This window comes from Magnolia sinica, chromosome 18 (assembly GCF_029962835.1).
Source record: "Magnolia sinica isolate HGM2019 chromosome 18, MsV1, whole genome shotgun sequence".
Lineage (NCBI taxonomy): Eukaryota > Viridiplantae > Streptophyta > Magnoliopsida > Magnoliales > Magnoliaceae > Magnolia > Magnolia sinica.
The window spans coordinates 38,796,089-38,822,892 of record NC_080590.1 but is presented as its reverse complement, the minus strand read 5'-3'; the positions used below and the strand labels follow the sequence as shown (position 1 = coordinate 38,822,892).

At 40.4% G+C, this 26,804-nt stretch overlaps 1 protein-coding gene across 1 annotated transcript in view; it reads left to right on the top strand.

The window, feature by feature from the left end:
- LOC131233477 (uncharacterized) overlaps positions 1–26,804 on the top strand; it is a 217,412-nt gene that overhangs the window by 131,100 nt on the left and 59,508 nt on the right. The window contains exon 7 of the mRNA XM_058230191.1: positions 19,110–19,274. Within this exon, the coding sequence (XP_058086174.1) occupies positions 19,110–19,274 (165 nt within the window). The remainder of the gene's footprint in view (positions 1–19,109; positions 19,275–26,804) is intronic.

The window sequence follows — 26,804 nt, the reverse complement described above, 5'->3', positions numbered from 1 at the left end:
ACTAACACATGGCTAAGGAAGGATGCAACCATGCCCCAGTAGGATCCTAGCATGTGATGATTTGGTGATTTCCTCCTGGGAAACCCGAATCTCTAGGAGCCTCTTATCCTGTTGGAAGTGACTGGGGAAGATCTGGGGTGTGAGACAGGGAGTTAACATGGACCGTAGTTACGAAAAGAAAGAGAAGATAGTGGCACCACTCTTCTCAATCGTCCCCACGCCTTGACAGATCAGCAATCAAGAAATCAAGCATAACCAGCCCAAAATACGCCTTTAGGGGAGGTCGGCCAGATCCTAGGGTTACAGGCCACAACTTATTTGTCGGAAACCTCCCAAACGGCTGCTCAGAACAGGATGTAAAACATATTTTTGGAAAATACGGGAGGGTGAATGACACATTCATCCCCACCTTCCTCGGGATGACCAGGTCGAGAGGGTATGAGTTTGTCCAATTTTTATATGAGGATGAAGCTAGGGTAGCTAAAGGGGTACTGGATGGGAAGCGAATCGACGGAAGAATAGTCATAGACAAGGGAGCCAAGATGAAACCTCGCACACTTTAGGGATCCAGGGATGGTTGCATGGTACGAAAATCCCTCCCCCCCACCCCCCCTCCCCAAAACCCCTCTCCAAACACCCTAGGCAAAACCCTCCTTTGCGCGGGTAATATGGGAAACCTTCCACTCACCTACGCCCAATCCAAGTCCAGATGACTCCTTCACCGCAATAGCCGATGTTGAGGTGGTTCAAGTTAAAAGGAAATCCTTAACATTGTTTCTTGTGGGTTACACTACTAGCCATCTAACGATAATTACTCAATTGATTCATGCCTTAAGGAAGTTGAAATTCATAGCATCAGCAGTGGATGTGGCAAGATTGTCCCCTAACAGCTTCTTGATTGTTTTTAAATCCACAGTGGAGCTCTTGAAATTCTTCATAGACCATATCCTCCACTCATCCATGGGACTAGTGAAGGTGCAATCAAGGTGCCCTAACTCTGTCCTTGGACTCGAAGGATGATGTATCAGATTGTATGGCATCCCACCTCACACCTGGCTCAAATCGACTATTATCGACATTGGTCGGCACCTTGGCAGTGTAGTGGAGATAGATACATCTACGAAATTCAGTATCTTCCAGATGTTCACCAGATTGAAAGTCATCCTCCATCCGAGGAGAGACTTGTTCAAGGTCTTGGCCTGATCATGGAAGATAAGACCTACCCAATCTATTTGGTCATTAAGGCCCCCTCCATTAGTTTCTAACCCCTAATCAAGGTCCATAAAGCTCACTAGACTCCCCCAGAAGATGGTCTCTCCTCAAAACTAGGGGTGTTTTCATCCTTTGGCCACTAAGAGGGGCATCATTTTAATAACCTCGAAACTACTTGAAGAATTGCCACACGAAAACAAAGGGGGCAGTTACCCCAGGAGGGGGCCCAGGCCTAAGCACAAACGATATTTGTGAAAATGCCCCAGCGACACTCCTTCTAGTAGTCCTTACAGTGCAGGGATCGCTAGACCCTCTCTCTGTAATCCTGTAAACCTCTCGTCAGGAGGACCAACCCCCTCCTCCCAAAGATAAGTCGAAGCAGTATACACATGGGATCCCTCTAGCAACTCAATAACCATATCAAGGTCTCATAACCTCTGGTAGATCATTAAGGACATATCATTTTCAGCATCTAGTGGCTCCCAAGCTTAGAGTATTGTCCCTCTCAGAGGAAGCTAGGCCGAGGAAGGGAGAGACTCTCCTAACCCATCCTTTGGCTAAGGTTGACTCCTCCTACACCCAGGCCTTGCTATAGAAGGGAGATGCCCAACCTGAGGCCTTACAACTCCATGTAGACCTTTCTCCTTATTTCCACACTGGAACCCCCTCCCAAGGAGGGTCTCGAGGTCTTGAGATAACCTTACAATGCACCCTGGAACCATATCATCTTTCCAATTACGCACCTAAGGGCATGAGTGGGAGTCACCAAGGAACATTTTGAGTAGAAAACAAGGGGAAGACAGGGTAAGATCAGTGTTCGGCACAGGAACCCAGCAACCTCCTTGACCATGATAGGATCGCTTTTGATGGCAACACCTTCAACCAACCAGACCAGGTGTTTACAACCCCAAGTGTAGGGTCGCAATTCAGTAATAATCTCGGTGAGACCGAGGTCGAATCCACAGGGACTAATCTTGTGTGTATTCTGAAAGTAACTAGAAGTAGAATTAGAAAAAGATATGAATTTAAATCTAGAATTAAATGGAGTAATTGTAAAGTGTGTAATTAAAAACTTAAGAATTCAAAGATAGGAACTGGGGTTTCCAAGAATCCACTTGTAGCAATTAGGGTGATTCCTTACTTGATTCAAGTAACACAATTGGAATTGGAGTCCTATCCTATCCAATTGGAAGATCAATTAAGATCAAATCTGAACTTCTTTTGACCTAACTCTTAAAAGAGGAGAATTATGATAATTGGCAAGGATTTCATCACCAAACCATGCCCATGAGACAATGACAAACAACAGGATTTACCAATCCCATAATCTCAAAACAGGAAAAGAAAATACTCAAAGCTATTGCATATCTGCTGTAATTTATATCACAATAAATCATTAAAAAGTGAAAGTGTTCCATAAATATCAAACTAGAATCAAAGTAAGTTCAACATAAACATGAATCAAAGCAATAAAAACATCCCATCATGCTATAATCTCACCTCTCAGCCCTAGCTAAGAGGTTTAGCTAACCATAGACATGATTAGACCAAAGTCTCTTACGAAAAATATGAAAACAACTAAGGAATAAGAAGAAACACTCTTGGTGATGGCTTCTCCACCCTTTTGCTCCACTCCTTAAACCCTAGAAGATGCCTTAGAGCATCCTAAGGAGTTTTATTTATACTTGTAGAACTCCAACTTCCGCACCTAGTTGGAAAACTCTATAAACCGCCTCAAATTTACGCGGTTTACAAAAATAGACTTCACTCGGCACAGTTTCTCAAAATATACTTCACTCTGCGTAATTTCACAGAATGACCCAGAGTTTTAAAATATTTTTTTAGGACAATTTCAGGATTTCTTTTCTTCACTTTAAATCTTTGATTTTCTTCATTTCTCACTTAGTTTTCTTGGATCTTTAGCATGTGAATTCTTCAATCTTGGTCTCCTAAGATCTATCCCCCTGCCTTGGTAATTCTTGAGCATTAAATGCATGCTTTTAATATTCTTTTCAATCTAAGGTCTCAGATTCACCTTGCAACACAAACATGTATAAAATACACCCATTAAGCATTATCATGTTCATAAAACCAAGATATAAACAGGGAAAAATATGTAATATTTGAGTCTCAACACACTCCCCAACCATCATTTTGCTAGTCCCGAGCAAAGTATGAGAAAAATATTTTGAGAACAATAGGATAATTTCTATAAGCTCAAGTGGTTTTAAAAAACAATCCAAATAATAGAATTCTGAAGTACATCAATGTTGTGCATTACCTTGTCCTAAATTTTAGCACTCATTAAGTTTCATAATTAAGTTCAAAGCATTAATCCTTTAATTAGAACAATTCCAAACATTAAGTTCTATGGGTGTATAATGAAGTCTAGACTTATCGCAACTGTTAAACCTCGACAACGAATCCTAATCTAAACCTAATTCCAAAATTAGTTAATCTTAGAAAAACACAACTATTAAACCCTGACAACGATGTTTGGAATCCTAATAATTTAGAAAAATCCTAACCTAAAAATAAAATGTAAACAAATCCTAATCTAAACCTAATTCCAAAATTAGTTAATCTTAGAAAAACACAACTGTTAAACCCTGACAACGATGCTAAAACCATGTTCATAACCCCAAGTGTAGGGTCGCAATATAGTAATATTACTCTCGGTGAGACAGAGGTCGAATCCATAGGGCCTAATCTTATGTGTATTCTGTAAGCAACTAGAAATAGAACTATAAAAAGATATGAATCTAAATATGAAATTAAAGGGAGTAATTGTGAAGCGTGTAATTAGAAACGTAAGAATTCAAAGGTAGGAACTAGGGTTTCCAAGGATCCACTTGTAGCAATCAGGATGATTCCTTACTTAATTCAAGTAACATGATTGGACTTAGAATCCTATCCTATTAAATTGAAAGATATAGTAATTAAGATCAAATCTGAACTTCCTTTGACCTAACTCTCAAAACAGGAGAATTATGATAATTGGCAGGGATTTCATCACTAAACCATGTCCATGAGACGATGACAAACAACAAGATTTACCAATCCCATAATCTCAAAACAGAAAAAGAAGATACTTAAAGCTATTACAGATCTACTGTAATTTAAGTCACAATAAATCATTAAAAACTGAAAGTATTCCTTAAATATCAAACTAGAATCAAAGTAAGTTCAACATAAACATGAATCAAAGTAATAAAAACATCCCATCACGCTACAAGCTTCACCTCTTAGCCTTAGCCAAAAGGTTTAGCCAACCATAGATATCATTGGACCAAAGTCTCTGAAGAAAAACATGAAAATAATTAAGGAAGAAGCAGAAAAACTCTTGGTGACGACTTCTCCAGCCTTTTGCTCCACTCCTTAAACCCTAGAAGATGCCTTGGAGCATCTTAGGGAGTCCTATTTATAGTTGTGGAACTCCAACTTTCGCAACCTATTGGAAAACTCTAGAAACTGCTATAAATTTACGTAGTTTACTAAAATAAACTTCACTCTACATAGTTTCCCAAAATAAACTTCACTCTACGCAATTTCACAAAATGACCCAAAGTTTTAGAATATTTTTTTCAGGACAATTTCAGGATATCTTTTCTCACTTTAAATCTTTGATTTTCTTCATTCCTCTCTTGGTTTTCTTGGATCTTTGGCATGTGAGTTTTTCAATCTTGGTCTCCTAAGATCCATCCCTTACCCTAGTGATTCGTGAGCATTAAATCCATGCTTGTAACATTCTTTTCAATCCAAGGTCTCAGATTCACCTTGCAACACAAACATGTATAAAATACACCCATTAAGCATTACCATTTTCATAAAAACAAGATATAAATAGGAGAAATATGCAATATTAGAGTCTCAACACCAGGTCCCATGAAGGAACTCCCATGATAAGGAAGACAGTATGAGAATACTCCTCTTCAGGGCCGTGAACTCAGGAAGTTTCTTGGATGGATAACACCTTAGTGTGGAACGTTCGGATGTGGGGAATTCTCCCACAATTACAATACTCACAAGGCACATCAACAAGATTAGGCTAGGAATAGTAGCCATACTGGAGCCGATACTCCCATACTTCCAAAGAATTATGACAGGGCTTAAGTTGGGGTTCTACTCGCTATCGAATGCAGATTCAGGGGGAAAAATCTGAGTTATCTTCTCCTCTTCTCTATTGGTGGAACACATGGCCTCTTCAGATCAAATGATCTCCTTCTCGGTGAAAACGCAAGGTTACTACCGGACCCTCCTCTTCTCCATAGTTTATGTCAAATGTTACATTTCACATAAAAGGAATTTGTGGTTAGACATGGCGGCCTAGCCAACTTGATGGTGAGACCATGGGTTGTCTGTGGGGACTTTAATGCAATTAATAACCAGTTCAAAAGAATATGAGGGAATATGAAAGTACAAGCTGTAGATGTCCTAGAGGGAGGGGGGGGGGGGGGGGGAGGGGTGAATAGGACAATACAAAATATTTCGATATAATGCGGAATAATAAAACAAATAATCTCAATTGCTTAGAGTATTGAAATCTTAATTTCAAATAGTTCATAAGACAATCTTCACCTAAAAGATTTAGGTAGGACAACCTTATTTCACAATGTCTTTGAAATCAAAATATCAAACTTAGCAAAAGACAATCAATCACAAAGAAAGCATATAAAGAATTAAACAATCACCATAATGTATAAGAAGTTATAGTGGTTTGGTGCTTAAACTCCACACCTACTCCACTCATAAAATTACTACCCTCGTAATTATGGGTTTCACTATATCAAGATTTTCACAGGGTCACCTTAACAACCTTATATAGTTCTTGTGATTTTCACGAGCTATCACAATAAAACTCTCTTTGTGATTTTCACAGGTTATCACAATAAAACCCTCTTTATGATTTTCACGGGCTCACCACAAAACAACATGCTGAGATTTTTGGGCTATTTAAGAAAAACCCAAAATAAAATGAAAGTAAAAAATAGTACTTATCTTCGATTGACGAGTTGAAGACGTAACTGTAGCTTGATTGCAGCAATTTTCTTTCTTGGGATATTGATGAAGACATATATGTGTTCAACCTTAAAATAATATAAGGATCTAATATATTTTCAATGTAATAAATATTACCCTAATGTTACAAATTCAATTCTCTATTTCTCAAGTAGAGTATGGATTACTCTAGTAAAAATTTTTTTAAATAACTTGAGAAAGAGAATATAATAAGCTAAATCAAATATAAGTATTACCGCACAAATAGCTTAAGGAGGCTTGGACTTTTATTCTTTTCTTGAGAAGATGGATCTCTAATTTTCGTGTCTTTAATTAGTGAGAGAAAACCTCTATTTATAACCAAAGGATTTGAATATTTAGTTGGCCTGATTTTAAGTTCGACTAGCCGAATTCTAACGATTACGTTCCAACAGATATTTGGATTTTGTGAGATGAAATCTTTTAAAAATTCAACTGCTCCCAAAAATTGGCTAGCTAAATACATGGTTCGGCAGGTCGAATCTCCATGAGATCCGAAATCTTATCTTGATGAAAACTTGACTGAACAAACTTCATGCAATTGAGCAAACAAGTTCGGCTGGCCGAACCCATAGTTGGGTTGGTCAAACTTGCTTCGAAAAAAAATCTTTCTTGTTGTATACTTGCCCGAATTATGCTGGGTTCGCTAAAGATAGTTAGGCTAACTGAACCTAAGGTCGGGCTGGCCTAACTCCAGTGTATTTTACTTAGAATCATATGCTATCGTGATATCATGTAAAATACACCTAACTTAGGGTCAATATAAGGTTATACCACCTGATGGTTGACACGTATAAAGTGTTCCAATCTTTGAACCATGCAAAGCTTTTAATGCTTGAGATGTTAAATCTTCCTTGAGATGTTGATCAAGTCTTTATGAGTTCTTTATGAGTTGTCAAAGAGTGTCTTTATGAGTGCTTGTGCTCCTTTTAGGACTACGAAATTTGACAATCTTAATTGTTCTTAAGTATAATCAGTTACAGAATAGCATAGCAATCCAAAGTTCCAATGATTCGTTGAAGCCAAAAATCTAGCGGGGCTGATAGATGCAAGATTTAGTGGAAGTGCCTTCACATGGTGCAATAACCGATCATGGAGAAACTAAAAATGGGCCAGATTGGACAAGGTTCTTTGTTCCTCGGCTTGACTTCAATTGTTCCTGCAATTCCTGTTACACCATTTACCTCGAGTAAACTCAAATCACTCTCCTCTCCTTTTATCATTTCCCCAAGCCTCCCCGTCGACCCTAAGACCATTCCGTTTCTATCACATGTGGACTCTGCATGAGTGGTTTTGTGATCTTGTATCAACTTCTTGGAAGTCTAATCCGATCGCCAACCCATTGATTTCCCTCTTAAGAAAATTAAAAAATACAAAAGCTTCCTTAAAAACTTGGAATGAGGAGGTGTTTGGAAACATATTCTCCCTGTTAAAGAATACAAAAGTATCAATGAACTAAATAGAAGAAGAATCAACACACAAACCCACCTATAGAAACGTAGAAAGACTCCAGATGGAAAAGAAAGAGCTCATCCGTCTGAAAAGTTTAGAGGAGGTCTTCTAAAAAATAAAAATCTCATAACACGTGGCTAAAGGAAGGAAAAAAACACCAAGTTCTTCCACTAGGTAGCCAACAAACAAAATAAAAAGGCTTTCATCAGAGTAATAGATCTGCAAAATGGACTTGCTTGAAAGACTAGGGTGAGATGAAAGTGGAGGCAGTTCAGTTCTTTGCGAACTTATTCAAAACGGAACCCACAGATCCCATAGGTAACTTCCTCAAGCCTGTCCCCACGGTAGTGACGCCAGAAGATAACTCTTTTTTCCTATCTGAACCAACTTTTGAAGAGATATCGCTACTGTGCTAATCGACAGGGCGTTGGCCCGGATGGGTTCTCGGGAGAGTTCTTCTCAACCTGTTGTGACACAGTGGGGAGAGATATTCTTAACGCGGTCAGGTACCTTTTCCAATGGGTAAGATACCCCACACTTTTTTCTGCCACTCTTCTTTATCTAATCCCAAAAAACCCCTCTCTATTTTTTATGATCTCCGCCACATTAGCCTATGTAATTGTATGTACAAGATATTCTCTAAGGTCATTGTAGCTAGGCTAAACCCTCTCCTGCCAAAGCTAATCTCAAAGGAGCAATCAACATTCGTCAAAGGTAGGTTTATAGCGGACAACATCGCTCTAGCTCAAGAGCTCCTTTGGGATATCTATAAGGTGCAATGAGGCAACATCATTATGAAAATAGATATGGAAAAAGCTTATGATAGGGTGGACTGGAACTTCCTCAAAGTGGTGCTCCTTCAATTCGGGTTTAGCCAGCAATGGATCAACTTGGCTAAAAATTCCTGGTCAGGACTGTGCTTCTCAATCCTTTTTAATGGAGAAATCACTGGCTTCTTCAACTTCAAGAGGGGATTACGTCAAGGGGACCCTCTATCCCGGAGCCTGTTCATCTTGGTTATAGAGGCCCTCAGCCGAGGCTTGCAATCCCTAGTGGGAACTAACCTCTGTTCACCTTTCAAAACCTTGAGAGCTAGCACAACAATCTCCCATCTCCTATTTGCCGATGACTCCATTGTCTTCAACAAAGGTAGCAGAAGGTCCCTTTCAGTTTTGTTGAATTTCCTCTCCAAATTTCAAGCTATTTCTATTCTAGAGATTAATAAAGATAAGAGCAACCTACTGCTTCCCTCTAAGATGACAAAAGGTCCCATCAGATCAATTGAGAGGCTATTGGAGATAGCCAGAACTTCAACCACCCGTATTTACCTCGTGGCCCCCATGACCTGAGGCAGAGCTAGGACAACCTCTTTCCAGCCCATGTTAGAAAAAACTATACACTGGATTGTTGAGTGGAAAGGGTGCTACCTCAACCAGGATGGCAAAGAAACTCTCATTAATCACGTTTTAAACAACATGCTGATTTACACATTAGCTGCAATGGAGGCGCCGAAAGGAATACTAGAACATTTGGAGAAGGGTTTCGCCGATTTCCTCAGGGGGTGGATGGAAGGCAAGAAAAACCTCCACTGGGTAAGCTGGAAAAGGATTGTTGTCCCCAAAGAAGAGGGTAAGCTAGGTATCAAGATGCTAAGGGACGTTATGAAGGTGATGAGGATAAAGATGGCCTGGATGACCCTGTATGATCAGAAGAACAGCCAATGAGGCAACTTCATGATATCTAAATACATATTAGAAGACCAATCCTTAGTTACCCCCCTCCTTCGTACTTCGGACACTCCTTGCTAGAAAGTAATGAGAAAACTACTTCACCGTGTGGAAGATAAATGTTACCTGCTATTGGGAGAAGGTTACTTTAACTTCTGGACCTCCAACTAGACGGGTCTGGCCCCCCTCCTCTACTGGAGCTTGGGTCAAATCCTCCCTGCTTTGCCCTAGTTATAGGTTAAGGACATGGTAAGTCCCCTCGATCTCCACCCGTGTACTCTAGTGGTCATGCTCCTACGTCCCTCAATCTTGGAACATGTTCACATGAGGGGCATATCAACTCACTAAGGAGACGACATCTTCGTTTAGACCGAGGAAGCGTTAGGGAGATTCTTGATTAAATAAGCATGGAGGATGATTTGCTCGTCAGGCTCCGAATGGTCCTGAGCTAAGTGGGTTTGGCATGCAATGCTTCCTCTAAAAATTACGGTGTTTGCCTGGAAACTCCTTTCCAAAGTGGTCCCTGTCGAAGTCAGTGTTAAGAATAAAGGGCTATCTCTTGCCTCTTGTTGCGTCTGTTGTGGTGTTGAAAAAGATTGATAAAAAGAGTCATTGGACCATCTTTTTACAGCAGGCAAGCTAACAACTTTCCGGTGAAACTACTTTTCTTCCCTCCTCTCATTCTCCTACTTGGAAGGACAATCAGCAGCGTGAAGGGCAACCCAATGGTGGCCTTCATCTAATAATAAATCATGTATCAGGATCTTCTGCAGGCTATCTCCTGCTCTCATCTTCTAGGAGATTTGGGTAACCAAAAATCAAAGCCGCTTCGAAGAATGCCAGATCTGGACATACTAATTCGTATCTCTAATCCAAAGATGGTTCTCCTACCATGCCAACTCATTCACGCTCCCTTCGAGCAGAGACTGGATCATCCAGGAAGCAGACATGGGTTTAGGTATATCTCCTGCTTGTGATAAGAATCCTCACCTATCTACAGCTAAATGTTGAAGGCCAAAGGAGGGATGGGTTAAATTAAATGTTGATGGGTCTTCCCTAGGCAACTTGAGCCCATCGGGAAGTGGTGGCATCTGTAGAGACGATAAAAGTGTCCTTATATTTACTTTCTCCAAAGGTTATGGTATTGGGACAAACTTCTAAGCCAAAACCAAAGCGGTAATGGATGGGCTAAACCTTTGCTTGGAGCAAGGCCTCGATTTGGTGCAAATGGAAAGCGACTTTTCAACGGTGGTCACCTTACTCTCCTTGCCTGAGCCAACAGGATTGCGAGTCCCATGAAAAATCTACTACTGCAAAAAATGATTCAATTATATTCCAGACTCTGCCAGCGTCTCGATTGAGCACATCCTGAGGGAGGCAAATAGAGTGGCGGATGGCCTGACCCGTATGGCAGCACAAATCAGTCGGATATAGTCTTCACATAAGCCTTTTCTCTTCTACTTTTTGCCCAAGGGGAGATTGTCTTAGACCGGACTGGACTAGGATTGGTTAGGGAATTTAAACCTGTTCTTTCTTAATTAGAGAATTTGTGATTTTGAGTGTGAGGTTACAATATGTAGGCTCTGTTTCCCCTTTTTATAGTAACAGACCTGCCCTAATTGTAATTTACCTGCAGTCTCCTCACAACTAGAATATAGTTATTAGTTTTTCCAAAAAAAAGTCCACAGATCTTTCATCTCGAATGTCCCTGATAATCGAGTTTTCAGTACATTGACTTCAAACATGCTATGAGTGACGATCAACATGTCATCAACATATAATACCAGGATGATGAATTTGCCATCATTTAATGTCTTGTAATTAACATAGTGATCATATTCACTCCTAGAGAACTTCTGACTCAATATGAAAGAATTAAACTTTTTGTACCACTGTCTAGGCGATTGTTTAAGGCTATACAACAACCTATTTAACCGGCAAACCATGTTCTCTGCCCTTTTTAATTTGAAACCTTCTGATTGCTTCACTTAGATCTACTCTTCCAATTTCCCATGTAGGAATGTAGTTTTCACATCTATTTGCTCCATCTTGAGATCGTATAGGGCAACTAATACCAACACGAATTTGATAGATACTTGCTTTGCAATCAGTACGAATATCATAGTAAAGTCCATACATTCTCTTTGAGCATAACCCTTCGCTACCAACCTTACCTTGTACCTATTATATTTCTTCTTGAAGATCCACTTGCACCCGGTCACTTTTCAGTCAATGGGAAGCTCCACCAACTCCCACGTCTCGTTCTTATAAAAGTAGTCCATCTTATCGTCCATCATAGCTTTTCACTCTTTTGCATCTACCTCATTAAGAGCCTTCTGAAAGGTAGACGGATCCCTCTCATCTGTAATAAGGGAATATGAAACGTTTGAGTCATCCCTGTATCTCATTGATAGCCTATGATCCCTTGGTAGATTCCCTCTTACAGGTGGCTGCTCCACTTGCTCATGTACCTTTGTTTGCATATTCATCTCAACCTGAGTATCACTCGTGTCAACCTAAACATCAACAACTAACCTTTCTGGTTCCTCTTACTCATCCTTACAGAATAAGGACCCTTCTTCGAATTTGATGTCGTAGCTAATGATTATTTTTTGTGTGACCCGATCATATAACCTGTACCCCTTCGCACCACTATCATAGCCAATAAGATGTACTTTATAACTCTTTGGTCTAGCTCATCTCTCCCAACGGATGGTACATAAGAGTAAGATTTATAACCAAACATATGCAATCCTGAGTAGTGTACCTTCTGACCACTCCATACTTCCTTTAGAATTTTATAATTAATGGTTATAGAAGGGGACCGATTCACTGACTAGCAAGCCGTGTTAATGGCTTCTATCCATAATTCCTTTCCCAAACCAGCATTACTAATCATGTAGCAGGCCCTCTCTAAGAGAGTCCAATTTAGCCACTCGGACACACCATTTTACACTGGTGTGTGATGCATTGTATTATGCCTTAAGATTCCTTTATCTTTGTAATATTGATTAAATTCACCTGAAGTAAATTCACCACTGTTATCTTTCCTTAGAACTTTCACCTTTCACCATGATTGCTTTCCACCATTGTTTTCCATTTCTTAAAATTGGTGAAAACAACAGATTTATTTTTTATGAAATAAACTCATACTTTCCTTGAGTAGTCATCAATGAATTGGACAAACCATGACGACCCTCCAATTTAAACCACGGGCGCCGGCCCCCATACAACATAATGTACATAATTAAGAACACCCTTACATACATGTTTACCAAATTTAGATGATAACCTTAAATGTTTATCATATATACAATGATCGCATATACTTAAATCAAGAACTTTAAAATTTGAAATTAAACAATGATAAAAAAGTAGCCTTATGTCCCGCTCTGCTCATGTGGCCCGAATTTCTTTTATTTAAATGGAGCTTCATTGATAAGAGGACGTAATTACAAAATTTCGAGTTTCCCCAAGAGAAAAAGGACCTCGGGAAGCCTATCATAACGTTAAACTTCATGGAAACGAGCAAAAGAAAAACTAAAAACTCAAAATGGAGGGACTCGCACCACCCCACCTCTAACGCTTCTTGATCGCCCCCAGACCCACCTTATAAAGGAAGAGGAGGCCTCTGATCTGGGGAGGGAGGTCTGAAAAATAGCCAAAAGAGACGGATGCTTGACACTCGCTGCCCAGGTGCGCTAAGGCATCCACTGGGGCATTCCCTTCCCTAAAGATATGAGAAAACACTATCTGACCCTTATGCTTCAGCCTGTTGATCCTACAAATCCAGTAACTCCACTTCTAACCTGGCTGAGTGCATTCAAAACATTCACCACCTACTATGACTCTGACTTGATTATAACATGATTGAGGCCCTTGGAGAGACAAAATAGCACCCCATTGTGCATCGCGTGGAGTTCCGCATAGGAGTTGGAACTGACCCCATAACCCAAGATTTGTAACCTATATATGTGTAGATGTGGAATCCTCTATAGCCACTATAGCTCCACCCAATGAAGTATTCCCGATCAACCTTTAAAGGTTACCGCTCCTCTCTGCCTTCATAACAACGGGTGTCCCTTTTGAAACTTCAAAGACACGATAAAAACCAGTGAACTTACACCCAAGCACTTCGAGTGCTCTAAGGGATATTAAGCTCTTCCTTATGTTAGTAACATGTCTCACCTCGGTCAACGTATGCTCAACGCCATCAAACATCTTAATGCACACTTATCCAATACCCACCACATTATGAGCATTATCATTACTCATAAATACCTAGCCACCATCGCAATCTCTTTAACTAGTGAAACAACTCTGATGAGAATTCATGTGATATAAGGCCTCCTAGTATCCAAAATCTACAAATCTCTACGATCATTGTATGAGTGTCCAACCATAGAAACTGACAACATGCCACTTCCACTCATACCTTCATTAGACTCGACAATGTTGGCTTCCATGGAACAAGCCTCTGAGTTCTCTTTCATTACCTTAGGATTTGATCAATCCTTCTTCATGTGCCTAGATAACCCATAGTTTCAACACTTTAACTTTCACTTTCCTTTGCCCTTGGATTTGGATCTTGATTGAGAAGGTCATGTGTCCCACTCAAAATTACACCTCCTTCTAAATAATCCATCAGTGGAGGCCCCCATGTTACCATTTTTCTTTCTCATCACATTTCCTTGAAGAGCTGAGATAATGGTACCAACACTAAGAGAAGTTTCACCGATGCACAACGTGTCTTTGAAAGACTCATACAAAGTTGGAGGAGTATTCAATAAGATTCATCCCTGATATTCATCCTTAACCGTTTCCTCCACATCCAACAATATGTAGATAATCTTGTTAAAGCTGCTAATGTGGACCTCAACATCACCTCCCTCTACCGTCTTTAGATTGAACAACTGCAACTTCAAGTGTAGGCGATTTTCAAGAGATTTCTTCACATAGATGTCCTCTAACTTCGGCCATAAACTTGCTGTATTTTTCTCTCTCACGACATTGTAGAGGACCTCATCCATTAGAAACAATTAGATGTAAGTTTTCACTTTCTTATCTAACTTGTTCTAATCATCATCTTTCACAAATTTCGATTGCTTCTCAAGGACCATGTTCATTCCTTGCTGAACTAATAGGCCAATCATCTTGACCTTCCATAATTCATCTTGACCTTATCCCCCAACTATTTCTCTGATTCCACTTGTTAGGGGATCACGGAAGCACACAGAGATGAATCAAGTAAAGTAATCAAATAACACAAACAAGCACAATTACAAAGACTCCGAATTTAACATGGAAAACTCTTTCGGTAAAAAAAAAAACTATGGCACAAAGTGATAGTAATGCACTATGAAAGCAGAAATTACTAGAGTTAAAGAGAATACCCAATTCGAACAAGCCTCAAATCTCCCTTGCAAGCCCTGAAAAACCCTGTGAATGAATTAGAAAGCTCTTAATACCATTTGATCCCCATTAAGCCCCTATATATAGCCTCTAGGAGAATCACAATCAAAATCGAAAACAAATCTCACAGATATGCAACACTGCATAACTCTGTGCATTCATTCGAAGGCACTTTCAATGGGACTTCGATGGCATCAATAGCCTGTCGATGGCATTGAACCCCACTTCAATGGCAAAGAAGTAATACCAAAACATTCCGGCGATAAATCATGTATTTCCCGAATTTTTTCGATGACATCGAGCATGCTCGCATTGAATAACCTTCTATGGCATCAAGAAGGACAACAAAGTGTTCAGCAACCATAATAAGAAAATCCAGAATTTTTTGATGGCATCGAAGTCTACTTGATGACATCGAACTATCATCGACAAGGATGTTGAATTACAAATTTAAGACATCTATGAACAAAATCAACATGATTAGACATGGGAAATCATGAAAAAATTCACCAAATTGATTCTAAATTATTTAAAAGCATGCAAGAAACCCAACAAATGACAATAACATCCTTAATTTTTTTTAAAGATAAGAATGTTTTAGAAAGTCAGAAAAAAACATCGAATTATACCAACATGACCCACGCTGGGGAAAGATTACAATCAGCTAAGAACTCAATATATTAACCCATCCAAGCATCCAATTTAGTCATTCTAAACACTTTTGATACTCTCTCATTTTGGTTTCCAAAGCATTGATTATTCCTTCTCCCCATAACGCCCATATACCCATTAGGAGAGCTCGCCTCCAACTTGTCTTTCCTTTTTTCCCTACTTCTTCCCCAAGCCACGTTAAGAAAAAAAAAAAGCCTTTGATGGAACTTGACATCACTGACTCCATCTAAATATTTCAGAGAATATCTTTCTCATTTATCAAGCCTTTGATGGAACTTGATGTCACCCACTCCATCTAAAGATTTCAGAGAACATCTTTCTCATTTATCTAGCAAAAGATTAGTGAATAAATAGGTGCTCAACTAATTTTGTTATGTTGCATATACATGGCATAGATGTTAGGATGACCATCTTCCTTTTCTAAAGGTCATCGATTGATAACATCCCATTCTTTCCCACCAACTAAGAAAAATCCCATAGCCTTAATCTGATCTCCATAATATCAAATGAAATAGGAGTGCACACTATGCACCACGGACATGGACCCATGCATCATACTATAGAACAAAGGATTGAAAGCTGACCCTATCTCTCCTTAGCCTATAACTTACAATCAATCTCTCTTATTGGCTATATTCATGAAGATGCTCCAGAAGTCGAATGAAGTCAACCACCTCCTCACCTGACAACTGCCATATCATTGGACATGGAAAAGCAGCAACCTATGGGAATATTTCAGTATGCGTTTGTTAGATTTCAGTACGAAGATGAAGGGCGTGCGACCATGAGTGTTCTAGATGGACATAAGATTGATGGACACACAGTCCAAGTTAAGGTGGCAAAACCCAGTATTACCCCCAATCCCGACCCCATCCTTAAGAACCCTGCCTCTAATTCGGCCCCCAAATCTTTTGCTGGTATCCTCCGAGAATGACATAAAGGGATGTCCTCAGCCCCTCTCCCTTCACACCCTTCGGATGAGATAGAGGATTTCACCACCATAGCAAACAATAATGCGATAAGCACTAAAATAACTCAGCTCAAACTCGCCTTGGTTTGCTCGTGCTTCAAAGCCCTCAATCTTAATCCTTCAGCTCACAGACCAAATGAGGAAAAATTGCTTTATAGCATCAATTGTTGATATAGCGAGATTATCCCCTTTGCTCTTCCTCATATCCTTTAAATCCAAGGAGGAGCTGCTCCTATTCATGGCTTACTTCGAACTTCATGAACGAATGGGATTATGCAATATCTCCCCTTGGTCGACCTTTGATACTATCGGATCAGATGGCCTATGGTTGTTCCAACCCACGCCTGAATTGAATCCGTAATTTTAGATCTTGCAAGCTATTTTGGACAGGGCACCAAGATAGATCCGAACGATAGCTATGGCATTTTCCAGATGTTTGTCAAGATCAAGATCCGTCTTAAACCAGGTGTGAATTTGCAAAAGGTCCTCAAACTAGTGGTTGGAGACAAGATATACCCAATAATTGCAAACCTTAAACAGATCCATGTGGTAGCTCCAATTCATTCTAATCACAGACCTCAGGATAATCTGTGGAATGAAGGTGAGAGCACTTGAGATTGGGTGAATAGAAGATTTGGAATAGAGCAAACAGGGGTGGTGGTTTGCAGACCAGATGCTCGCTCAAATGCCGAATAGGAAAGGCTGCCTCTTGTCACCCAATATAGCCCGCTGCGGCCCCTCTGCATTGCAGATATTCCAGAACAACTAGAATCTACCCAGCGAGCGACCTCTCAAAGCCAAGTCCTTGACTCACCCAAGCACAAATTAGGTACAAGTAATAGCCTGAATAACCAGAGAACAACTACTAATCTGCCAACCCATGTAACTAAAAACCAGCTGGTAATCAAGAATTTGGACCTGGAGCCAAATCCGCCCCTAGAACTAATGTCTAGTCGCATCCCAGAAAACTCTAGCCATCACACCTCTCCCTTGGTAACAACCTCTTCAGCCCATCTCAATAGAACATCCAACCCAACCCATACATCGACAATCCCAGATCACATCAACTGGCTTTCTCCTCCTACAATTCCCCCAATCTCAGTGCAAAGGAAGGGACCTGAAAATCTGGATGATTAGTCAAGATCAATCTGGATTAGCAGCAACCACAACAAGGATGGGGTCTCCAATCAGGTCATCCTCTTGGACCCAGGGAAGGGATCCCAATCCCCAATGGTCCAAGGCCAAGAAAGCACCCCGATGTTGGGAGGGCTAGCCCATAGAAGATCCAGGTCCGAAGGCAATTATCCTTAGAAGAGTCATCCCAGCCCCTGGGATCAGAACAAGGACCAACATATACCTGAAATGATTCACATGTCAGCTCTTCTTTCATCTGACGGTTTCCTACCTCATTCCCTGATCTTCCACATGCCTGCAGTTGACAAAAGTCCACCAACATCCCCTACTCACACAAATTTAGCTATCCTCACCCTTGACCAAGGCGGACGATGCTTAGAAGTGGACATCTTACCCTACTTCTCCCCGGTAATCAGATCTCCCAGTCATTAGTGATCGATCCTTCATCATCATCATCATCATCATCATTTAGTTGGGGTGCCATTCCATCAAAGAGTTGTGCAGATGTAAGGGCCAACTCAGTCCTTGCCCCCTACTCATTTCTGTCCCCCAATCTTTGAACTGAAATGGAAGCAGCCTCCAAACAAATGGGTCAAGATCAACGTGGACGGGTCATCCCTTGGGAACCCAGGATCGTCAGGTGGTGGGGGAATTTGCAGAGGAGAATCAGGAGATTTTATGTTCGCTTTTGCTGATGGTTATGGGATGGGATCCAACATATACGCAGAACTCAGGGCCATCCATGATGGATTACGTTTAGGATTGAGCATGTGTCTAAGGCAGATTATTGTTGAATCTGACTCGTAGCTGGTTGTGAACTTCCTGATTGGAAAAACCTCCCCTGGCTGGAAATGGAACTCCTGGCTCTCCAGAATTCGCAACATGCTTTCATCTGATTAGGTGATCTTCTCTCACATTCTGAGGGAAGGAAATGCCCCTGGGGACGCCATGTTAGGGATGGGGAGTGGGACCCAAATTTCTTTCTTCTCTAACAGCATAGCGGATATTCCTCCTCACATCAGAGGCCACATATTCTTGGACAAGGTGGGCCTAGGATCGATTAGAATCATGTAGTTCTTTTTCCTTTTGTTTTGCGGCCTTGCCACCTGGGGTATGGCGCCGTCCCTCTTTGTTTTTTTTTTCCTTCACGATAGGTTCCCCCGGATTCTTTTCATTCTGGGCAACCTGAAAAATTGTAAATTTTGATCATCTAATCATTATATATGAAGTTTATCCTTTTTTAAAAAAAAAAAAAAAAAACCACCTTACAAAATGCTGCAACCCTATACAAAGAGGAATCTTTTGTCCACCATCCTCCTTCCTGAATTCCATACTTGCATGCCATCACATGTCCACCACCTACACATCCTTACCCTTTTTTGTCCATTTAAGTTAATATTATTTAGTTTCATTAAATAACCTTCTGTAGGAAAGGGAAGGGAGATTACAAAGTAATTATGGCATGACTCTCTGTTTTGTTCTATGTTTTACAGGCAACATGACCGAATTTTTAAATAAAATCCTCAACATCCCTCCACAATCAGAGAAGGGGAAAAAATATGACGACAAGAATACAATACAAATGACAATGGAAAATAAACAACCACATATGTACAGTCTTATAATGGAAATGAAGAAGGAGAACCAAGATGATGGAGGTAACGTAATCATGCTTACATATACATGTACTCTGGCTGACGCATTTTTGTATTAGCACATACATAATAAGATAATTGAGGTGAAGCCTACATTTATGGCATGATAGTATTTACAAAATTGTAAATATTAAAGCGAAATGCTCTGGAGCTCTTAGAGCACTATAAGCTCTAATGCTCCTAGTTGCATTGGGTTACTTGCAAAGTCCAATCTGAGCTGTCCATTTGGTTCAGAAGACATTTCATGGGCTACCATGCAAAAATCACACTAATTGGGTAATCCAGTCCAACCTTGGTTTGGTCTTACTATTTGTAGTCATCTTTTGTCTAATGGAACGGTTAGGGTTGCCTACCAGAAGTGAGTTTGCCTAATCATAAACAATCCTTGACAGTCCCGAACAAATAGATGGATTAAATAATTGATTGGACCTATTTCGATCAGATGATTAAGATTGTCGGTTCAGTTTAATATTTACATGGTGGTCAATGAAATGTGTGTTGTACATACTGGACAGTCTAGATCGATCGATTGGACCAAGTGTCTCACCGCCGCTCTATCTCTCTCCCTTTCTTTAATTTTCTCATTCTCCCCACTGAAAAAATCAGCCCAATATCAGCCCTACTCGATTTCTTTTAAAATTCTTTTTATTCCATCCAAAAACCCCACTTACCACCCCAATTTATTTGATTGACACCCGATCTTCATCCTTCCCATTTTGGAAATGCAAGATCCGCACTCAAATGGCTGTCCTCCCTTCTCTCTAAAATTTGATATATCCCCTTTTGTTTCATCGTCTCCCACCCCTACAAGTCGTGTCTCACCGCCGCTCTATCTCTCTCCCTTTCTTTACTATGCTCATTCTCCCCACTGAAAAAATCAGCCCAATATCAGCCCTACTCGATTTCTTTTCAAATTCTTTTTATTCCATCCAGAAACCCCACTTACCACCCCAATTTATTTGATTGACACCAGATTTTCATCCTTCCCATTTTGGAAATGCAAGATCCGCACTCAAATGGCTGTCCTCCCTTCTCTCTAAAATTTGATATATCCCCTTTCGTTTCTTTGTCTCCCACCCCTACAAGTCACAACCTCTAGAAATTCCATTGAAAATCCCTCTGAAAGAGATCTCTAGCTACTTCTTTTTCTTTCAACACCTCATTCCTCACATATCTTTATTGGTCATCCTTCACAAATTGGTTAATGCATTAAAGGAATTCAGAAGGGCCTAAGGATTTATTTTCGGGAAATCATATCTTTGAAAACGAATCTTCCTTGTTATGTTTGGGTACGGGGAATGTAATTTCGTGGAATCCACAATGTTTGGTACTTGAAAAGAACTGACAGGAATTATTTGTACTTTTTCTCACTTGAAAGGAATTAAAAAGTATATGCCTCATTGGTAGGCAACACATATCTTAGAATATGTGTCCTGCCTTCTCAAGGAATTTTAAAATGTCTCTTTTGTAGAAATCTGTCCTTAGCATGAATCAAAATTAAGTATTTTGAATGGTCCAAACGCAAGAATTTGCATGTACTTTTGGATTGACATCAACAATGCCCATAAAAGTTTTAAGTTTAATTGATTTTTTCATTTTAAGCTCTGTTGCTGCTATTGTCTGTCATGGCAAATTGATATCATGTTAATGTAAATTTGTTCTTACTATGTTTCTGCCTCTATTATTTATTTATATATTTTTAGAAGTATGTTTCTGCATCTATTATTGTCAATTAGCCAGATAAAAATTAAAGAATCTGAATATTTGAACTTGCATTTAAGTTGGGAAGCTTACCAAACAAATTTGTTGATAAATAGAATTTTCACGAAGCTGAATTAATCATTAAACAATCTGAAAGTATAGATCTGACAAAGGCAAGGTGGTCTAAATACATTGTTGTGTATGTTATTGGAATCTTATGAGAACAATTGGTTATGATGTTGAATTGTGCAAAAGAAAGATTTGTTTGATTTGTTTCGTTATAAGCGTTTCTTGTCAATCAGCTTCAAAGAAAGGTGTCTTTGAGAGGTTGGTTGGATTTTTGAGGCCTTAGCATCAAGTGTGAGATCCATAGAAGGTAATATTTGTCTATGAAATCATTTAGGGGCGAATCTTGCTCTTGATGAAAATCAAGACGACGATATGGCAACATCTAATGTTGGCATTGTGATAAAATGGGCCAAAAAGTTTTTCATTTTAAGGGGAGGGAATCGAATTTGAGAAAGGCTGTGATTTTGAAAAGGAATGAAATTAAGTGCAAAAAAGTAACTAATTGTGTATATAAGTTGATATCTGTATGTATTGAATATAAAGTGTTAATGTTGGGATGTGATCCTGAATTTCATCACAAGTAGCTGCTTGATGTGGTAATACACATTATTTTTACTAGTACAGATCTTGATTAATTCACATGATCTATGTGAGGGTCATTCAACTATGACAGAAAATGACGTAGCTTATAAGAATGTTTGTTAGGATGCTTGAGAGTGCTCTTCACGTGTTAGAGTTTAACAGAAGTTTGATTTCACATTTGGGATAGAAATCCTATCATTATAAGTTAATCGGACTGGTGGAAAGCATAAAAGTATCAAAATTACCATTGTGCTTTGATAGTAGTGAAGTTAGTTTGGGATGGTGATGCAAGCCATATTGGGGCCAAAATCTTTTTCACCCATGATAACCAAGGGCATGCTCCAGACGAATGCCCAGATTCATGTGGGATCATGTACTGGTCATTATCTTTGGGCCCTTGTGGACTGAGATCGAACTCAATGTTTAAATTAATGAATATCGTATAGTCTAACATTCACTTATCTAAAGCATGAGGCACAAGCTTTATAGCATGTAACACAAGCTACATGCTACTTCCTTTTTTCTTTATTTTATAATATATTATTTTATTTTATTATTAAGGCTGTGCTTAGTTGCACTAGATATAAAAATAAATCAAGAAATTTCACGATATTTTCTTTTACCAAATTGACTAACCAATAATGAAATTTCATGATACCCGGTGCAATCAAACACAGCCTAAAATAATAGGAAAAATGGGGCAAAGATTAACCATAAAGATATTGAAAGGCAACAATACTAGTATAATGGATCCTTACTCTTGCTCGGGTGGTAGACTCTCAGGAGTTTCAACACCCGGTCAAGGGTTCGAGTATCCATAGGTGGTGAAATTCCACTAGCATGAGTGTGTGGGGTGTGTGTGTGTGTTATAAAAAATTAAAAATTAAAAATTAAAAGAAAATACTAGTATAATATTGTTACTTTAATTATTTTTATTGAAATATAGAAAACTATAACAAATAATTGAAAACATTAATTGATATTTTTTTTCATGGAAAATAACTTGTGATGTAAGGTATGTAGCGTGTAGCATCGACTATGTAGCATCTAGCGTAGGCTATGTAGCATGCAACGTATGTAAATTAACATATAGTGTAGCCATTTTTTAAATTTAATTTAATTTAATTTATTTTTACTTTTTTTTTTTTTTGCAAAAGAGGGCAGCTGGAGGCCCTAAATTCATTCAAACTGTGAACCAAAATTACATTCGAGGATGCCCAAGAAAAGAGTATTGGGCAAACCTATCGTGACTACATGAATAGAGAAAATAAAACTAATTACAAAAGTTGCGAAGGGGCAGAGTTTAACGTCCCCTAATCACACTCATCCCCACTTTGTCAAGGAAAATCAGCCCTCTTACCTGGTGGGGAAGCTTAACATACAAGGAGAAGATAGAGAAGGGTTGGGTTTCACTACCTAACCGGGCCAATGCGTCGGCCGGGAAGTTAGCCTCCTTGAAATATGCCCAAAGCAGGTCTGTCCCATGAGTTTGAGGTTCTCAATTCTTCTGAGCCAATAGCTCCATTTCCAACCCGGGTTGGACGCCTCATTCAGGATATCAACAACCAACTGTGAATCTGATTCTACCACCACCTTAGAGAAGCCCCTGCAGAGGCAGGGGGAGAGGCCATCATGGATGGCACGATCTGAGCACGTGTTAGTGCCATGGTCATAACCAATGGAGAACGCAAATTTAAAATCCCCTTTATCATTTCTGTCAACATTGATCTTTACCTAATCTGAACAAGGCTTGGATGAAGAAATGACCGAAGGCTGGGCTAAAGGATTCGAAGATGCCGCTGCTCCTGCATTCACTAAAAATCTAGGCCTAGACGACGCTGGACCAGCACTCACTCTGTTAGGATCATTAATATAGATCATCCACCACTTCACCTTGGTTATCAGAGCAGGGATTGAGATCAGCCTGTCATCAAAAGTTGCTGCATTTCTGGCTTTCCATAGCTCCCAGCAAATGAGGAAAAGGACCAGCTTTTGTGCATCAGTCTTCCTAGCGCCTGCTGAGTATGAGCTCCACTACTACGAAAACCTTGCTACCATGGAGGTTGTGGGCATGACATTGATGCCAAAGATGGCCCCTACGTGTTCCCAAATAGCCTGCGCTAGAGAGCTATCCAAAAAGAGGTGTAAAATGGTCTCCACTAATTTGAATTGGACTGTAGAATTGTTACAACAAACACAAGCTGACGCCAAGCGGACACCGCGAGACTGGACCACTCCATCTACCAGGACCACGTTCTGCAGCACCTTCCAGGTAAGCATTGAAATTCTAGGAAGCAGCTTCACATTCGACATCCACTTGGACCACTCTTGAGTCGGATGAGGAGATCTACATATGTCCCTAGCCGATCTAACCGAGAAATTACTGGATTGAGATAACGGCCAGAGGAAGGAGTCTGGACCTTTTGTTAAATAGAAGCCGGCTTGGAAAATAAAGTCCACCACCTCCTGCGGCAAGAAGCCAAAAACTGTAGAGGGAGGAAAAGGGCCATTGGGGCCCAGAAACTGTCTAACCTCCATCTCCAGCAGCACCACAGGAATGGGACTCACTGCCACATAGAGAAAAGGGCCTAGCCCTGTCCAGTTTTCCTTCCAAAGCTTACAGCTAACCTCACTAATCATTTGTTGAACCAGGGGAGACATGAACTAAAGCTAAAACTAGATATGCTTCCACAGAGGAGACAAAGCTAACACACCGAGCAGCCCCATCCGAGGATAGATCATGGCGGTATTTCACAGACATGAATGAGCACCACAAACTATCATGTTTACTAAAGAAGATACCCCTAAGCCATTTTCAGATGAAACTCCCTCATGACTTCTTCCAACTCCTAAAGCCTAACTTGCCTTCCTCTTTAGGTGTTGTTAGCCTCTTCCAGTTCATCCAATGTAACTTCCTTTTGCCTTGCGACCAACCCTAAAAGAAGTTGGCAAAATTCCTTTTCAAAGATTTCAGGACCTGAGAAGGAACGTGGGCTACTGCCATTGAGTGGACAGGGATACTACATAGCACATGCTTTACCAACACAGCTCTGCCCACCTGAGAGAGAATCTTGGCTTGTCATCCTTTAATACGACCTTCAGTCCTGTCCAACATAGGTTGGAAAATGCTGGATTTCATCCTACCCGATGATATAAGGATGCCAAGGTAGGTAAAGGTGTGGATGACTTGGAGATGCCAATGACTCTCTCAATTGATCTCACCCTGGATGCTTGGATCTTGTCCGAACAAATAAAAGAGCTCTTATAAAGGTTGATGCATTGGCCCGATGCCACTTGGTATGAATCCAGAAAAACTTTAGTAGCTCGAAGAGAAGCGAGGTCCCCATTAAGGAAAAGAAGAGTGTCATCCGCATACAGAAGGTGGGAGGCTCGAGGGCATCCCCTGCGGATCTTAAAAGGGTTGCATCGACCTTGGTCCAACATATGCTTGAGGCCCCTACTTAGAACCTCTACTGAAATAATGAAGAGGGTTGGGGAGAGTAGATCCTCCTGATGCAGCCCTCTTGTCGATTTGAAAAAAATAATCGCTTCCCCATTGATAAGAATTGAAAGCCAATTGTTCCGCCAACATTTTTCTACCATGTCCACCCAAGTGGGGCTGAACCTAAATCACTGCGGGACCTGCTTAAGAAAACTCCAATCCACCCTATCATAGGCCTTTTCCATGTCCAGTTTAAGAACTATGTTACCACCTCGAACTTTTTCAAAAATGTCCTTGAATAATTCCTAGCTGAGAGTAATGTTCTCGAATATGTAATGGCCCGGGATGAAGGCCCCTTGCTCCACCGAGATCAGCGATGGAAGCACTTGGCTCAACCTTGCTACAATGATTTTAGAAAATATCTTGTATAAGTAATTGCATAGACTAATTGGTCGGAAGTCTGAGAACCTCTTCGGAGAATGCGACCTTGGGATTAGACAAATTAGAGATGTTGTAACTGCCCTGGGGAGGTTCCCACCTTGGAAGAGGTAGAGCAAAGCCTTGTGGATATCTTGGACCACCACATCCCAGCAGGAAGCAAAGAAAGCGCCAAAAAATCCATCTGGCCCCGAGGCTCCATCAATTGGGATGGACTAAACAGCCCTCTGCACTTCCATTAGGGACGGCGGGGCCATCAACATGTCATTTTCCAGTTGCGAGACAAGATGAGGTATGACATCTAGAATCTAGTTACCAGTAGATACATTTGTAGTGCTGAACATATGCTTGAAAAAGGCCACGCTGCCTCTTTTATAGCTGCTGGACCATCTATATCCTGGCCCGACTCCAGTGTGACATTGCGGATGACTGCTCTATGTTGCTTCTTAGCGGTAGAGGCGTGGAAGAATCGAGTATTTCTATCCCCCTCTGCTAGCCAATTATTTCTAGACTTTTGCTTCCAATATATTTCCTGCATAAGCTCAAGATGGATGAGCTTGTCAGAAGCTAAGCTTAGATCATTATGAAGCTCTCTAGATGGCCCTGAGATAACTGACAAGTCTAGGGACCTGGCCTCCAGGTTAGCTAGCTAACGCTCGGCCTGACGGACCTGCTTGAATATATTTACCGAAGACTTCTTTATTCCTTACCTTCAGTTCCTGTTTAACAGCTTTAGTTTCGATGGCACATTATAAATTGGGTGGGGGGACATTGCATTATTGCAAGCTATGTTGACCATCTGATGGAATGAATCATGCCACATCCGTTGGAAACTGGATGGTTTTGGACAATTAGAAGCACCTGACGAGAAGCCCAAGACGAGCGGGGCGTGATCCGAGTTGACTTAGGAGATGCTGGACCTGGAAAGCGGGGAAGAAGGGGAACAGTTTGCATTGATAAGGACCCTGTCGAACCTTGCCCAAACCTTGGACGAGCTTACTTAATTGTTGCTAAGTGTACTGATTCCCAAAGAAGCCTGTGTAATCAGCCTGACATTATTGATTGCTGTAAAGAATTCTGAAGAACTAGCAGCGTCCGACTGCCTACACTTCTTCTCTCTGAAGCGTCGACAATAACATTGAAATCCCCATAAATTGCCCAAATATCGGCCACTGAAGAGGACAAGGCTGCCAGCTCATCCCAAAGGGTTCTCCCAAGAATCGTAGCACAACTGGCATAAGTAAAAGTGAGAGAAATAGGAACTGAAACATTTTGCATGGTGACAGCAATGGACAAAGATT